Below are 16,081 nucleotides of genomic sequence, written 5' to 3' on the forward strand. Positions count from 1 at the left end.
TTTTTCGTTTGGTTTTTTTTTTTGTTTCTTCGTGGGTTTTTTTTTGTTTCTTTGTTTTTTTGTTTCGGGTTTTTTTGTTTCTTTGTGGGTTTTTTGGGTTTTTTTTGTTTCTTTGTTTTTTTGGTTTGGATTTTCTTTCGTTTCTTTGGGTTTTTTCTTTTTTTTTTTTTTGTTTCTTTGTTTTTTTGTTTGTTTGTTTCTAGGGTTTTACTGTTTGGGGTTTTTCCTGTTTCTTCAGGTTTTCTCGTTTGGGTGTTTTTTTGTTTCTTGGGTTTTTTTCGTGGTTTTTTTGCTGCTTCTTTGGTTTTTTCTGTGGTTTTTTTTTGTTTCTTTGTTTTGTTTTCTTCTTTTCGTTTGCTTCTTAGTTTTATTTTCTTTTTTGTTTGCTTGTTTTATTTGGCTTTTTTTCCTATTCCTTCAGGTTTTTGTTTCCTTGGGTTTTTTTCATGTGTTTTTTTTGTTACTTTGTTTTATTTTCTTTTTTGTTTGTTTTATTTTGTTTTTTCTGTTTGTTTCTTTGTTTTATTTCCTTTTTTTTGCTTCTTTGTTTTATTTTCTTTTTTTGTTTCTTTGTTTTATTTTCTTTTTTTTAATTTTCTTTTTTTGTTTTTTTGTTTTATTTTCTTTTTTTGGTTTTTGTTTTATTTTCTTTTTTTGTTTTTGTTTTATTTTCTTTTTTTTGTTTTATTTTCTTTTTTTGCTTCTTTGTTTTATTTTCTTTTTTTTTGTTTCTTTGTTTTATTTTCTTTTTTGTTTTTTTGTTTTATTTTCTTTTTTAAAATGTCTTTGGGTTTTTTCTTCTTTTTTTGTTTCTTTGTTTTATTTTCTTTTTTTTCCTTTGCTTTAGTTTCTTTTTTTTGTTTTTGTTTTATTTTCTTTTTTTGTTTGTTTTGTTTCCTTTTTTCTGTTTGTTTCTTTGTTTTATTTCCTTTTTTTTTGTTTCTTCGTTTTATTTTCCTTTTTTTTTTCTTCCTTCGTTTTATTTCCTTTTTTTTAATTTATCCGTTTCTTCGTGTTTTGTTTTTTTTTTTCCGTTCGGCTTTTTTTTTTTTTTTTTTTTTTTTTTCCCCTTTTTTTCAGGGGGGCGCGTTTTCCTGTTTGAGCCGCGCGGCTCCACGCGTCATTACGGCGCCGCGCATGCGCGGCACGGGCAGGGGGCGTGACCGGGCGCGGCGGCCGAGCGCGCTGATTGGCCGCCCGCCCGTACGGCGGCCGGGCCGGGAAGGCGAAGCGGCGGCCATGGCGGCGCTGGAGCGCTGGGTGTCCGCGCAGCTGCAGGCGCTGCTGGGGATGAGCGGCCGCCACGTCCCCGCCTTCCTGGTGGCGCTGGCGCGGCGGAGCCGCAGCCCGGACGAGCTGCTGGAGCGGCTGCGGGAGACGGAGGCGCTGCGGGCCGAGGAGCCGCGGGTCCGCGAGTTCGCGCGGGAGCTGTGGGGAAAGGTGCGCGGGGCTTACAGGCGGGGGCGGGGCTTGTGCCGGTGGGGGTGTGGCTTACCGGCGGGGGGGGGGGCGTGGCTTGGGAACCGGTGGGGGGCGTGGCCTGGCGGCAGGCGAGGGCGTGGCTTGGGGTCGGTGGGGGCGTGGCTTGTGCAGGCGGGGGCGTGGCTTAGCAGGGGGCGTGGCTGGAGAGGGGCGTGGCTTATCAGGCGGGGGCGGGGCTTGTGCCGGTGGGGGCGTGGCCTGGCGGCAGGCAGGGGCGTGGCTGGAGGGGGCGTGGCTTAGCGGCGGGGGTGTGGCTTGGGGTCGGTGGGGGCGTGGCCTGGCGGCAGGCGGGGGCGTGGCTGGGGGGCGTGGCTTGCGAATTGGTGGTGGTGTGGCTTAGCGGGGGGCGTGGCTTAGCAGTGGACGACGTGGCTTGGTGGGGGCGTGGCTTGGGGCAGCTGGGGGCGTGGCTTAGCAGCTGGGGGGGCGTGGCCTGCTGGCCGGTGTGGGCGTGTCTTCCCGGGAGAAAAGGGGCGTGGCCACGCAGCAGCGGGCCTCAATGAGCCAATGAGAGGGTCGCCTTCGCAGTGGGCGTGGCCAGTGTGTGTGGGGGGGGTGTGGCCAAAGGGGGGGCGTGTCCCGAGCTGTCCCCGCCCCCAGGTGCCGCGGGAGGCCCCGGCGGAGCCCCCGGCCCGGGCGGCCGAGCGGGCGGCGCTGGAGCTGCAGCTGCGCAACCGCCGCTACCGATTGGTGGAGAGCGACGAGGAGGAGGAGCCGCACGGAGGCCCCGCCCCCGCCATGGCCGCCGCCCGGCGCCGCCACCTGCGCCCCCGACGCCCCGAGTCCCCCGAGCCCGCCGGGGCCTCCGCGCCAACGTGAGTCGGCGTCGCCCATCGGGGGTTCGGCCCAAATTCTGGGGGTCTCGGGGTTCCCTCCCACCCTTCCTGGGTATTGGGGTCCCCCCCAGTTTTTGGTATCTCCCCCAAATTCTGGGGGTCTTGGGGTTCCCTCCCACCCCTTCAGGGTATTGGGGTCCCCCCCAGTTTTTGGTATCTCCCCCAAATTCTGGGGGTCTTGGGGTTCCCTCCCACCCCTTCGGGGTATTGGGGTCCCCCCCTGTTTTTGGGGTCTCCCCCCAAATTCTGGGGGTCTTGGGGTTCCCTCCCACCCCTCCTGGGTATTGGGGTCCCCCCCACTATCAGGGTCCCCCCAAATTCTGGGGGTCTTGGGGTTCCCTCCCACCCCTCCTGTGTATTGGGGTCCCCCCAGTTTTTGGGTCCCCCCCAAATTCTGGGGGTTTTGGGGTCCCTCCTCCCCTTGGGGGTCACCATGGATCCTTGCGGTCCTTCTGGATATTGGGGTCCCCCCAGTTTTTGGGATCCCCCCCAAATTCTGGGGGTCTTGGGGTTCCCTCCCACCCCTTCTGGGTATTGGGGTCCCCCCCAGTTTTTGGTATCTCCCCCAAATTCTGGGGGTCTTGGGGTTCCCTCCCACCCCTCCTGGGTATTGGGGTCCCCCCCTGTTTTTGGGGTCTCCCCCCAAATTCCGGGGGTCTCGGGGTTCCCTCCCAACCCTTCTGGGTGTTGGGGTCCCCCCCATTATCAGGGTCCCCCCAAATTCTGAGGGTCTTGGGGTTCCCTCCCACCCCTCCTGTGTATTGGGGTCCCCCCAGTTTTTGGGTCCCCCCCAAATTCTGGGGGTCTTGGGGTCCCTACTGCCCCTTGGGGGTCACCATGGATCCTTGCGGTCCTTCTGGATATTGGGGTCCCCCCAGTTTTTGGGATCCCCCCCAAATTCTGGGGGTCTTGGGGTTCCCTCCCACCCCTCCTGGGTATTGGGGTCCCCCCCTGGTTTTGGGGTCTCCCCCCAAATTCTGGGGGTCTTGGGGTTCCCTCCTACCCCTTCTCCTGGGTATTGGGGTCCCCCCCTGTTTTTGGGGTCTCCCCCAAATTCTGGGGGTCTTGGGGTCCCTCCTGTCCCCTGGGGGTCCTGTTGGGTGTTGGGGTCCCCCCCATTATCAGGGTCCCCCCAAATTCTGGGGGTCTTGGGGTTCTCGGGGTTCTCACCTACCCCTTCTCCTGGGTATTGGGGTCCCCCCAGTTTTTGAGTCCCCCCCAAATTCTGGGGCTCTCCGCATCCCCTCCTCTCCCCTTGGGGTCTCCCCCAAATTCTGGGGGTCTTGGGGTTCTCTCCTATCCCTTCTCCTGGGTATTGGGGTCCCGCCCAATTTTAGGGGCCCCCGCAAATTCTGGGGGTCTTGGGGTTCCCTCCCACCCCTCCTGGGTATTGGGGTCCCCCCCAATTTTAGGGGCCCCCCCAAATTCCGGGGGTCCCTCCTTCCCCCCCCTCCCCTTTTGAAACCCCTTTACCTTCCAACCCCTCTCCGGAACCCCCCAAAACCCGCCGCTGATTCAAAACGGGGCCGTTTCTGGGGTTCTTCTCCCCACAGCGGGTGCGCGGAGCCCCCCGAGGAGCCCCCCGAGGAGCCCCCCGAGCCCCCCGAGGAGCCCGAGGCCGAGTGGGAGGCGTCGGAGCGCGAGCGGCTGCGGGACCTGGCCGAGCGCGACGCCTTCGCCGAGCGGCTGCGGCGGCGCGACCGCGACCGCACCCGGCACCCGGGGCGCCCCGAGAACAAGGCGAGGGTCCCCCGAGATCTGGGGGGGATTTGTGGGATTTTTGGGGAGGTTTTGGGGGGATTTGGGGGGTTTTGGGGTCTCTGGGTGCGACCGGGACTGGATATGGCACCGGGGCGCCCCAAAAACAAGGCGAGGGCTCCCCCGAGATCTGGGGGGGTTCTGGGGGGAATTTGGGGGGATTTGGGGTCTCTGGATACAACGAGAACCAGATACAGCACCCGGGGCGCCCCGAGAACAAGGTGAGGGGTCCCCCGAGATCTGGGGGGTCCTGGGGGGTTTTGGGGGGTTTTTGGGGGGTTTTGGGGTCTCTGGGTGCGACTGGGACTGGATATGGCACCGGGGCACCCCAAAAACAAGGCGAGGGGTCCCCCGAGATCTGGGGTGTTTGGGGGGATTTTGGGGGGTTTTGGGGTCTCTGGGTGCGACTGGGACTGGATATGGCACCGGGGCACCCCAAAAACAAGGTGAGGGGTTCCCTGAGATCTGGGGGGTTTTGGGGAGGTTTTGGGGGGATTTGGGGTCTCTGGGTGTGACCAGAACCAGATACAGCACCCGGGGCGCCCCGAAAACAAGGTGAGGGGTCCCCCGAGATCTGGGGGGGATTTGTGGGATTCTTGGGGAGGTTTTGGGGGGTTTTGGGGTCTCTGGGTGCGACTGGGACTGGATATGGCACCAGGGCGCCCCAAAAACAAGGCGAGGGGTTCCCCGAGATCTGGGGGGGATTTGTGGGATTTTTGGGGAGGTTTTGGGGCGATTTGGGGGGTTTTGGGGTCTCTGGGTGCGACCGGGACTGGATATGGAACCCGGGGCACCCCGAAAACAAGGTGAGGGGCCCCCCAGATCTGGGGGGTCCTGGGAGTTTTGGGGGGATTTGGGGGGATTTGGGGTCTCTGGGTGTGACCAGGACTGGATATGGCACCGGGGCACCCCAAAAACAAGGCAAGGGGTCCCCCGAGATCTGGGGGGGATTTGTGGGATTTTTGGGGAGATTTTGGGGGGATTTGGGGGGTTTTGGGGTCTCTGGGTGCGACCGGGACTGGATATGGCACTGGGGCACCCCGAAAACAAGGTGAGGGGTCCCCCGAGATCTGGGGGGTTTGGGGGGGAATTTGGGGGGATTTGGGGTCTCTGGGTGCGACCAGAACCAGATACAGCACCCGGGGCGCCCCGAAAACAAGGTGAGGGGCCCCCCAGATCTGGGGGGTCCTGGGAGTTTTGGGGGGATTTGGGGTCTCTGGGTGTGACCAGGACTGGATATGGAACCCGGGGCACCCCGAAAACAAGGTGAGGGGTCCCCCGAGATCTGGGGGGGATTTGTGGGATTTTTGGGGAGGTTTTGGGGGGATTTGGGGGTTTTTGGGGTCTCTGGGTGCGACTGGGACTGGATATGGAACCCGGGGCACCCCGAGAACAAGGTGAGGGGTCCCCTGAGATCTGGGGGGGATTTGTGGGATTTTTGGGGAGGTTTTGGGGGGATTTGGGGTCTCTGGGTGTGACTGGGACTGGATATGGCACCAGGGCACCCCAAAGACAAGGTGAGGGGTCCCCCGAGATCTGGGGGGTCCTGGGAGTTTTGGGGGGATTTGGGGGGATTTGGGGTCTCTGGGTGCAACTGGGACTGGATATGGCACCGGGGCGCCCCAAAAACAAGGCGAGGGGTCCCCCGAGATCTGGGGGGGATTTGCAGGATTTTTGGGGGGATTTGGGGGGATTTGGGGTCTCTGGGTGCGACCAGGACTGGATATGGCACCGGGGCACCCCGAGAACAAGGTGAGGGGTCCCCTGAGATCTGGGGGGTTTTGGGGAGGTTTTGGGGGGATTTGGGGTCTCTGGGTGCGACCAGGACTGGATATGGCACCGGGGCACCCCGAAAACAAGGTGAGGGGTCCCCTGAGATCTGGGGGGGATTTGTGGGATTTTTGGGGAGGTTTTGGGGGGATTTGGGGTCTCTGGGTGCGACCAGAACCAGATACAGCACCTGGGGCGCCCCGAAAACAAGGTGAGGGGTCCCCCGAGATCTGGGGGGTCTTGGGGGGTTTTGGGGGGATTTGGGGGGATTTGGGGTCTCTGGGTGCGACCGGGACTGGATATGGCACCGGGGCACCCCAAAAACAAGGTGAGGGGTCCCCTGAGATCTGGGGGGGATTTGTGGGATTTTTGGGGAGGTTTTGGGGCGATTTGGGGGGTTTTGGGGTCTCTGGGTGCGACCGGGACTGGATATGGCACCTGGGGCACCCCGAAAACAAGGTGAGGGGTCCCCTGAGATCTGGGGGGTTTTGGGGAGGTTTTGGGGGGATTTGGGGTCTCTGGGGGAAGAACTAGAGCCTGTGGTTGGGATTTAAGGGGGTCCCTGAGTGGCTTTGGGGGGGTCCTGGGGCTTTGGGGGGAATTTGGGTGGAATTTGGGGGCCCTGGGTGGGTTTTGGGGTCTCAGCTGAAATTTGGGGTCCCCTTTCCCCCCCCAGGCCTACGAAGAAGCCCAGAAACGCCTCAAAATCGCTGAGGAGGATCAAAAAAAGATGGTGAGCCCCAAACCCCCCCAAATTCCCCAAATCCCCCCAATCCACAGTCCTTTCTATTGCTTCTTTCTTCTTGACCCCCTCTTTGGTTTCGATTTTCCATTCCTGGTCTGACTTTCCGTTTTCCTTTCCCTTCTGGTTTTTCTTTCGACTGGTTTTAATTTTTCCTTTGATTTTTGATGTTTTTCTTTGCGAGTTCCTGCCCGTTCAGTTCCCGTAGGATTTCCTGTTCATTTCCCATTTCTCTCCCGTTCAATTTCCCATGTATTTTCTAGTTATTTCCCCATTTCTCTGTAGACCCTGGAGCTCCACAAACGCTCCGACCATGAGTCCCTGCCCGTTCAGTTCCAGTCATTTTCCCAGTCAATTCCCCATTGTGTTTCCCATTGGATTTTCCCATTGGATTTCCCATTGGATTTCCCGTTCATTTTCCCATTCTTTTCCTCATTCATTTCCCAATCTTTTCCCATTCCTTTCCCCATTTCTTTCCCCACCCATCCCCATCCATCCCCATCCATCCCCACCCATCCATCCATCCCCATCCATCCCCATCCATCCATCCCCATCCATCCATCCCCATCCATCCATCCCCATCCATCCATCCCCATCCACCCATCCCCACCCATCCCCACCCAACCCCACCCAACCCCACCCATCCATCCCCACCCATCCCCACCCATCCCCACCCATCCCCACCCATCCCCACCCAACCCCACCCAACCCCACCCAACCCCACCCATCCATCCCCATCCATCCCCATCCATCCCCATCCATCCCCACCCATCCCCACCCATCCCCACCCATCCCCACCCATCCATCCCCACCCATCCCCACCCATCCCCACCCATCCCCATCCATCCCCACCCAACCCCACCCAACCCCACCCAACCCCACCCACCCATCCCCACCCATCCCCACCCATCCCCACCCATCCCCACCCATCCCCACCCAACCCCACCCATCCATCCCCATCCATCCCCACCCATCCCCACCCATCCCCACCCATCCCCACCCATCCCCATCCCCACCCATCCCCACCCATCCCCACCCATCCCCACCCATCCCCACCCATCCCCACCCATCCCCATCCACCCATCCCCACCCATCCCCACCCATCCCCACCCATCCCCACCCATCCCCACCCATCCCCATCCATCCATCCCCACCCATCCCCACCCATCCCCACCCATCCCCACCCATCCCCACCCATCCCCACCCATCCCCATCCATCCCCATCCATCCCCACCCATCCCCACCCATCCCCACCCATCCCCATCCATCCCCATCCATCCATCCCCACCCATCCCCACCCATCCCCACCCATCCCCATCCATCCCCATCCATCCATCCCCATCCATCCCCACCCATCCCCACCCATCCCCATCCATCCATCCCCACCCATCCCCACCCATCCCCACCCATCCCCACCCATCCCCATCCATCCCCATCCATCCCCACCCATCCCCACCCATCCCCATCCATCCCCATCCACCCATCCCCACCCATCCCCACCCATCCCCACCCATCCCCATCCATCCCCATCCATCCATCCCCACCCATCCCCATCCATCCATCCCCATCCATCCATCCCCATCCATCCATCCCCATCCATCCCCATCCCTCCATCCATCCATCCCCATCCATCCCCACCCATCCCCATCCACCCCCCTCACTCCGTTTCCCCGCAGGTCCCTGAGCTCCGCAAACGCTCCCGCCGCGAGTACCTGGCGAAGCGCGAGCAGGACAAGCTGGAGGAGCTGGAGGCCGAGATCCAGGACGAGGAGCAGCTGTTCGGGGAGGAGTCGCTGTCGCTGCCTGAGCGGCGCGAGCTGCAGCGCAAGCGGCTGCTGCGGGACCTGGCGCGCGAGTACCAGCGCGCCGGGGAGCGGGAGCGCATGGAGAAGAGCCAGCGGTACCGCATACCCGAGGAGCGGCGCGACAAGGTGGGCAGCACCGCCGGCACCCAAAATCCGCCTTGACACGCCCAAAATCCGCCTTTTCGCGCCCAAAATCTGCCTTTTCGCACCCAAAATCTGCCTTTTCGCGCCCAAAATCCGCCCTTACGCACCCAAAATCCGCCCTTACGCACCCAAAATCCACCTTACTGACCCAAAATCCGCCTTTACGCGCCCAAAATCTGCCTTTACAGACCCAAAATCTGCCTTTACAGACCCAAAATCCGCCATTACTGACCCAAAGTCCACCTTACAGACCCAAAATCCGCCTTTACGCGCCCAAAATCCACCTTACTGACCCAAAATCCGCCTTTACAGACCCAAAATCCGCCATTACTGACCCAAAATCCGCCTTTACGCACCCAAAATCCGCCTTTACGCACCCAAAATCCGCCTTACGCACCCAAAATCTGCCCTTACAGACCCAAAATCCACCTTTATGCACCCAAAATCCGCCTTTACGCACCCAAAATCCACCCTTACAGACTCAAAATCTGCCTTTACTGACCCAAAATCTGCCCTTACAGACCCAAAATCTGCCTTTACGTGCCCAAAATCTGCCGTTACGCACCCAAAATCCGCCTTTATGCACCCAAAATCCACCCTTACAGACCCAAAATCCACCTTTACTGACCCAAAATCACCTTTACGCACCCAAAATCCACCTTACAGACCCAAAATCTGCCTTTACGCGCCCAAAATCTGCCTTTACGCACCCAAAATCCGCCTTACGCACCCAAAATCTGCCCTTACAGACCCAAAATCCACCTTTATGCACCCAAAATCCACCTTTACTGACCCCAAATCCACCTTTACTGACCTAAAATCCGCCTATCCAGACCCAAAGTCCCCCTTACGGACCCAAAATCTGCATTTACTGACCCAAAATCCACCTTTACAGCCCCAAAATGCACCTTTACTGACCCAAAATGCGCCTTTATGGACCCAAAATCCGCATTTATGGCCCCAAAATCCCTCCTGTCGCATCCAGGACCCCCCCGGCCCCCAAATTTGTTCTTTATCCCCCCAAAATCTTGCCCAGGCCCCCGTTAGCCCCCCAAATCCCCCTTTTCCCCCCAAATCCCCCCAAATCCCCCTTATCCCCCAAATCCCCCTTATCCCCCCAAATCCCCCTTGTTCCCCAAATCCCCCATTCCCCCCAAATTCCCCCAAATCCCCTTTCCCCCCCAAATCCCCCCAAATCCCCCCAAATCCCCCTTATCCCCCAAATCCCCCCCAAATCCCCTTTGCCCCCCAAATCCCCCCAAATCCCCCTTATTCCCCAAATCCCCCAAATCCCCTTTGCCCCCCAAATCCCCCCAAATCCCCCTTATCACCCCAATCCCCCCAAGTCCCCCTTATTCCCCAAATCCCCCCAAATCCCCCATTCCCCCCAAATCCCCCCAAATCCCCTTTGCCCCCCAAATCCCCCCAAATTCCCCTTATCCCCCAAATCCCCCCAAATCCCCCTTATCTCCCAAATCCCCCCAAATTCCCCCAAATCCCCCTTATCCCCCAAATCCCCCCAAATCCCCCTTTGCCCCCAAATCCCCCCAAATCCTCCAAATCCCCCTTATCCCCCAAATCCCCCTTTGCCCCCCAAATCCCCCAAATTCCCCTTTCCCCCCATTCCCCCCAAATCCCCTTTACCCCCAAATCCCCTTTGCCCCCCAAATCCCCCCAAATCATCCTTTCCCCCCAAATCCCCCCAAATCCCCTTTCCCCCCCAAATTCCCCTTTGCCCCCAAATCCCCCCAAATCCCCCTTATCCCCCAAATCCCCCTTATCCCCTCAAATCCCCCCAAATGCCCCTTTGCCCCCAAATCCCCCTTTCCCCCCAAATCCCCCCAAATCCCCTTTCCCCCCCAAATCCCCCTTATCCCCCCAAATCCCCCCAAATCCCCCAAATCCCCCCAAATCCCCCTTGTTCCCCAAATCCCCCCAAATCCCCTTTATGCCCAAATCCCCCATTCCCCCCAAATTCCCCCAAATCCCCCCAAATCCCCCTTTGCCCCCAAATCCCCCCAAATCCCCCTTATCCCCCCAAATCCCCCTTTCCCCCCAAATCCCCCTTATCCCCCCAAATCCCCCTTTCCCCCCCAAATCCCCCAAATCCCCCCAAATCCCCTTTGCCCCCAAATCCCCCCAAATCCCCCCAAATCCCCCAAATCCCCCCAAATCCCCCTTATCCCCCAAATCCCCCTTTGCCCCCCAAATCCCATTTTCCCCCCAAATCCCCCAAATCCCCCCAAATCCCCCCAAATCCCCCCTTTCCCCCCCAAATCCCCCCAAATCCCCCTTATTCCCCAAATCCCCCCAAATCCCCCATTCCCCCCAAATCCCCCCAAATCCCCCTTTCCCCCCAAATCCCCCCAAATCCCCTTTGCCCCCCAAATCCCCCTTATCCCCCCAATCCCCCTTTCCCCCCAAATCCCCCCAAATCCCCCCAAATCCCCCTTTCCCCCCAAATCCCCCCAAATCCCCCTTATCCCCCCAAATCCCCCTTATCCCCCCAAATCCCCCTTTCCCCCCAAATCCCCCCAAATCTCCTTTGCCCCCCAAATCCCCCAAATCCCCCCAAATCCCCCTTATCCCCCAAATCCCCCTTTCCCCCCAAATCCCCCCAAATCCCCCCAAATCCCCCTTTCCCCCCAAATCCCCCCAAATCCCCCTTATCCCCCAAATCCCCCTTATCCCCCCAAATCTCCCTTTCCCCCCAAATCTCCCCAAATCCCCTTTGCCCCCCAAATCCCCCAAATCCCCCCAAATCCCCCTTATCCCCCAAATCCCCCTTTCCCCCCAAATCCCCCTTATCCCCCCAAATCCCCCTTTCCCCCCAAATCCCCCAAATCCCCCCAAATCCCCCTTATCCCCCAAATCCCCCTTTGCCCCCCAAATCCCATTTTTCCCCCAAATCCCCCAAATCCCCCCAAATCCCCCTTTCCCCCCCAAATCCCCCCAAATCCCCCTTATCCCCCAAATCCCCCAAATCCCCCTTATCCCCCAAATCCCCCCAAATCCCCCTTTCCCCCCCAAATCCCCCCAAATCCCCCTTATCCCCCAAATCCCCCAAATCCCCCTTATCCCCCAAATCCCCCCAAATCCCCCTTTCCCCCCCACCCCCCTCGTCCCCCTCCCCATTTTGGGGTCCCCCCCTGACCCCGCCCCGTCCCCCCCAGACGATCCCGGAGCGCGAGGAGCCCCCTGCGGGCGGGGAGGACCCCGCGGCGCCGCGGGACGAGCAGCGGCGCTGGGAGGAGGAGAGGATCGGGGCGGCCGCCCTCAAATTCGGGGCGCGCGACCGCCCGCCCCCCAAGAACTACGACTTCGTGCTGGAGGACGACGAGATGATCCAGTTCGTCAGCTCCGCGCAGCTCGAGGGGACCGAACCCCCAAAGGTGGGGGGGTTTGGGGGGGTCCTGGGGGTTGGGGGGGTCCTGGGGGTTTGGGGGGGCGACCTGGGAGGGGATTTGGGGGGATAAAGGGGGATTTTGGGGGGTTTGGGGGGGATTTGGGGGGTTTGGAGATGATCCGGTTTGTGAGCTCCTTACGGCTCGGGGGGATTGAACCCCAAAAGGTGGGGGGGTTTGGGGGGACCTGGGGGTTTGGGGCATCCTGGGGGTTTGGGGGGGTGTCCTGGGAGGGGGTTTGGGGGGATAAAGGGGGATTTGAAGGGGGATAAAGGGGGATTTTGGGGGGTTTTGGGGGGATTTGGGGTGTTTGGAGATGATCCGGTTCGTGAGCTCCGCGTGGCTCAGGGGGATTGAACCCCAAAAGGTTGTGGGGTTTGGGGGGACCTGGGGGTTTGGGGGGTCCTGGGGGTTCGGGGGGGCGTCCTGGGAAGGGATTTGGGGGGGGATAAATGATTTTGGGGGGATAAAGGGGGATTTTGGGGAGTTTTGGGGGGATTTGGGGTGTTTGGAGATGATCCGGTTCGTGAGCTCCACGTGGCTCAGGGGGGTTGAACCCCAAAAGGTGGGGGGGTTTGGGGGTGACCTGAGGTGACCCGCAGCGTCCTCGTGTCCCCGGAGGAGGTGACACCGCTCCCTGAGACACGGTGGCACTTGGTGCACGTGCCGGGGGACGTGGGGACCCCGGGGTGACGCTGTGCTGACCCCAGATGACCCGGGGTGACCTGAGGTGACCCCAGGTGACCTGAGGTGTCCTCAGCTGAGCCGTGTCACCCCGATGTCCCCCCAGGATGAGGTGACGGTCCCCGAGGTGCGGTGGCACTCGGCACATGTGCTGGGGACTTGGGGACCCTGGGGTGACTTGGGGTGGCTCTAGGGGACCCACGGTGACCCAGGGTGACCCCAGCTGACCTGTGGTGACCCCAGGTGTCCCCAGCTGACCCCATTTGTCCCCCCGTTGCCCCAAGATGATGTGACGGTCCCCAAGGCACAGTGGCACTTGGCGCACGTGTTGGGGACCATGGGGACCCTGGAGTGACCCGGGGTGACTTGGGGTGGCTGTGGGTGACCTGAGGTGACCCCAGCTGACCCGAGGTGACCTGGGGTGTCCCCAGCTGACCCCATTTGTCCCCCTGTTGCCCCAAGATGATGTAACGGTCCCCAGGGCACAGTGGCACTTGGCACACATGCTGGGGACCTTGGGGACCCTGGGGTGACTTGGGGTGACCCTGGGGTGGCTCTGGTTGACCCGAGGTGACCCCAGCTGACCTGAGGTGACCCCAGGTGTCCTCAGCTGACCCCATTTGTCCCCCTGTCCCCCCAGGGTGATGTGACGGTCCCCAAGGCACAGTGGCACTTGGCACACGTGTTGGGGACCATGGGGACCCTGGGGTGACCCTGGGGTGGCTGTGGGTGACCTGAGGTGACCCCAGCTGACCCGAGGTGACCTGGGGTGTCCCCATGTCCCCAGGAGGACGTCCCGGTCCCCGATTCACAGTGGCACTTGGTGCACATGTTGGGGACCATGGGGACCCTGGGGTGACTTGGGGTGACCCTGGGGTGGCTCTGAGTGACCCCAGGTGACCCCAGCTGACCTGTGGTGACCCCAGGTGTCCCCAGCTGACCCCATTTGTCCCCCTGTCCCCCCAGGGTGATGTGACGGTCCCCAAGGCACAGTGGCACTTGGTGCACGTGTTGGGGACCATGGGGACCCTGGGATGACCTGGGGTGACCCGAGGTGACCCCAGCTGACCTGTGGTGACCCCAGGCGTCCCCAGCTGACCCTATTTGTCCCCCCAGGGTGATGTGACGGTCCCCAAGGCGCGATGGCACTTGGCACACACGCCGGGGACCATGGGGACCCTGGGATGACCTGGGGTGACTTGGGGTGGCTGTAGGTGACCCGAGGTGACCTGGGGTGTCCCCGTGTCCCCAGGAGGAGGTCCCGGTCCCCGATTCGCGGTGGCACTCGGCCCAGCGCGCCCGCCAGGCTCTGCCCATCTTCCCGTTCCGGGAGCAGCTGCTGGCGGCGATCGCCGAGCACCAGATCCTGGTGATCGAGGGGGAGACGGGCTGCGGGAAAACCACCCAGATCCCCCAATACCTGCACGAGGAGGTACTGGGAGCACTGGGATGGACTGGGGGGTCCTGGGGGGTGATAAAGGGGGGATTTTGGGGTGATAAATGGGGGTTTGGGGGGGATAACGGGAGGATTTGGGGGAGATGGGATCCAGCAAAACCACCCAGATCCCCCAGTACCTGCACCAGGAGGTCACTGGGGAAACTGGGATGGACTGGGGGGTCCTGGGGGGTGATAAAGGGGGGATTTTGGGGTGATAAATGGGGGTTTGGGGGGGATAATGGGGAGATTTGGGGGATAAAGGGGGTTTGGGGGTGATGGGGAGATGGGATCAGTGAAAACCACCCAGATCCCCCAGTACCTGCATGAGGAGGTACTGGGAGCACTGGGATGGACTGGGGGGTCCTGGGGGGTGATAAAGGGGGGATTTTGGGGTGATAAATGGGGGTTTGGGGGGGATAATGGGGGGATTTGGGGGATAAAGGGGGTTTGGGAGTTTGGGGGTGATGGCAAGACGGGCTGCGGGAAAACCACCCAGATCCCCCAGTACCTGCACCAGGAGGTACTGGGAGCACTGGGATGCACTGGGGTGTTGATTGGGGGGATAAAGGGGGGATAACGGGGAAATTTGGGGGGATAGAGGGGGTTTGGGGGTGATGGGGAGATGGGATCAGGGAAAACCACCCAGATCCCCCAGTACCTGCATGAGGAGGTCACTGGGGAAACTGGGATGGACTGGGGGGCCCTGGGGGGGTCAGGGCAGGTCTGTCCCCCCGTTGTGACCCCGTGTCCCCCCCTCGTCCCCAGGGTTACACGCGGGGGGGGCAGAAGATCGGGGTGACGCAGCCGCGACGCGTGGCCGCAATGAGCGTGGCCGCCAGGGTGGCCCTGGAGATGGGGACCAAGCTGGGCAACGAGGTGACGGGGACACGGGGGGACATGGGGACACGGGGAGGGACACGGGGGGACATGGGGACGTGGGGCGACATGGGGACATGGGGAGGGACGGGGGGGACATGGGGACACAGGGGGACATGGGGATATGGGGACATGGGGACGCGGGGGGACACGGGGATATGGGGACACAGGGGGACATGGGGACACAAGGGAGATATGGGGATCAAGCTGGGCAATGAGGCGACAGGGACACGGGGACATGGGGGGACATGGGGACAACAGGGACATGGGGGACATGGGGGACATGGGGGGATCTGGGGACATGGGGGGACATGGGGACATGTGGACACGGGGGGACATGGGGGAACATGGGGACACGGGGGGACATGGGGACACGGGGGAGATATGGGGACACGGCGGGGAACATGGGGACACGGGGGACATGGGGGGAGCTGGGGACATGGCGGGGACACAGGGACACGGGGACATGGGGGACATGGAGGGAGCTGGGGACGCGGGGGGACATGGGGCCACAGGGACATGGGGACACAGGGACACGGGGACACAGGGGGACAGGAGCGGGGACACAGGGGAGATATGGGGACCAAGCTGGGCAATGAGGTGACAGGGACGTGGGGACACAGGGACACGGGGGGGATGTGGGGAGGGACGCAGGGAGGGACATGAGGACACCAGGAGGACCTGGGGGACACGTCCTAGGGGACCCCAGGGGACACGTCCCCATCTTGGGGACCCCACGGGACACCGGTGACGCGTCCCCACCCCAGAACCCCCCAGGAGAACGTAGAAGCCGGGGGACACCAGGGGGACCTTGGGGACACCGGGGGGACCTTGGGGACCCTGGGGACAGCTGGGGGGGCCCGGGGGTGCCAGGGTGACGCGTCCCTTGTCCCCAGGTGGGGTACAGCATCCGCTTCGAGGACTGCACGTCGGAGCGCACGGTGCTCAAGTACATGACGGACGGGATGTTGCTGCGGGAGTTCCTGACCGAGCCCGACCTGGCGTCATACAGGTGACACTGGGGACAACGGGGACATCGGGGACACGGCGGGGCGATGGGGGCAATGGGGACGTGGGGGACATTGGGGGTAATGGGGACACAGGGTTGTTGCTGCGGGAGTTTCCGACCGAGCCCGACCTGG

The 16,081-nt window shown here is 60.3% G+C and overlaps 1 protein-coding gene across 4 annotated transcripts in view; it reads left to right on the forward strand.

The window, feature by feature from the left end:
• The first annotated feature begins 1,207 nt into the window (after positions 1-1,207).
• DHX16 (DEAH-box helicase 16) overlaps positions 1,208-16,081 on the forward strand; it is a 38,982-nt gene continuing 24,108 nt past the window's right edge. For 2 of the 4 annotated variants that reach the window (XM_065654863.1, XM_065654864.1), the window contains exons 1-9: positions 1,208-1,440; positions 2,083-2,297; positions 3,872-4,058; positions 6,523-6,579; positions 8,265-8,519; positions 11,711-11,929; positions 13,878-14,057; positions 14,829-14,939; positions 15,836-15,951. In XM_065654863.1, the coding sequence (XP_065510935.1) occupies positions 1,240-1,440; positions 2,083-2,297; positions 3,872-4,058; positions 6,523-6,579; positions 8,265-8,519; positions 11,711-11,929; positions 13,878-14,057; positions 14,829-14,939; positions 15,836-15,951 (1,541 nt within the window). In that variant the 5' untranslated portion in view covers positions 1,208-1,239. Of the gene's footprint in view, positions 1,441-2,082; positions 2,298-3,871; positions 4,059-4,279; positions 4,298-5,820; positions 5,829-6,522; positions 6,580-8,264; positions 8,520-11,710; positions 11,930-13,877; positions 14,058-14,828; positions 14,940-15,835; positions 15,952-16,081 lie in introns of those variants that run through there. The other 2 variants (XM_065654865.1, XM_065654866.1) reach the window with 2 other exon arrangements.

This window comes from Caloenas nicobarica, chromosome 35 (genome assembly GCF_036013445.1).
Source record: "Caloenas nicobarica isolate bCalNic1 chromosome 35, bCalNic1.hap1, whole genome shotgun sequence".
Lineage (NCBI taxonomy): Eukaryota > Metazoa > Chordata > Aves > Columbiformes > Columbidae > Caloenas > Caloenas nicobarica.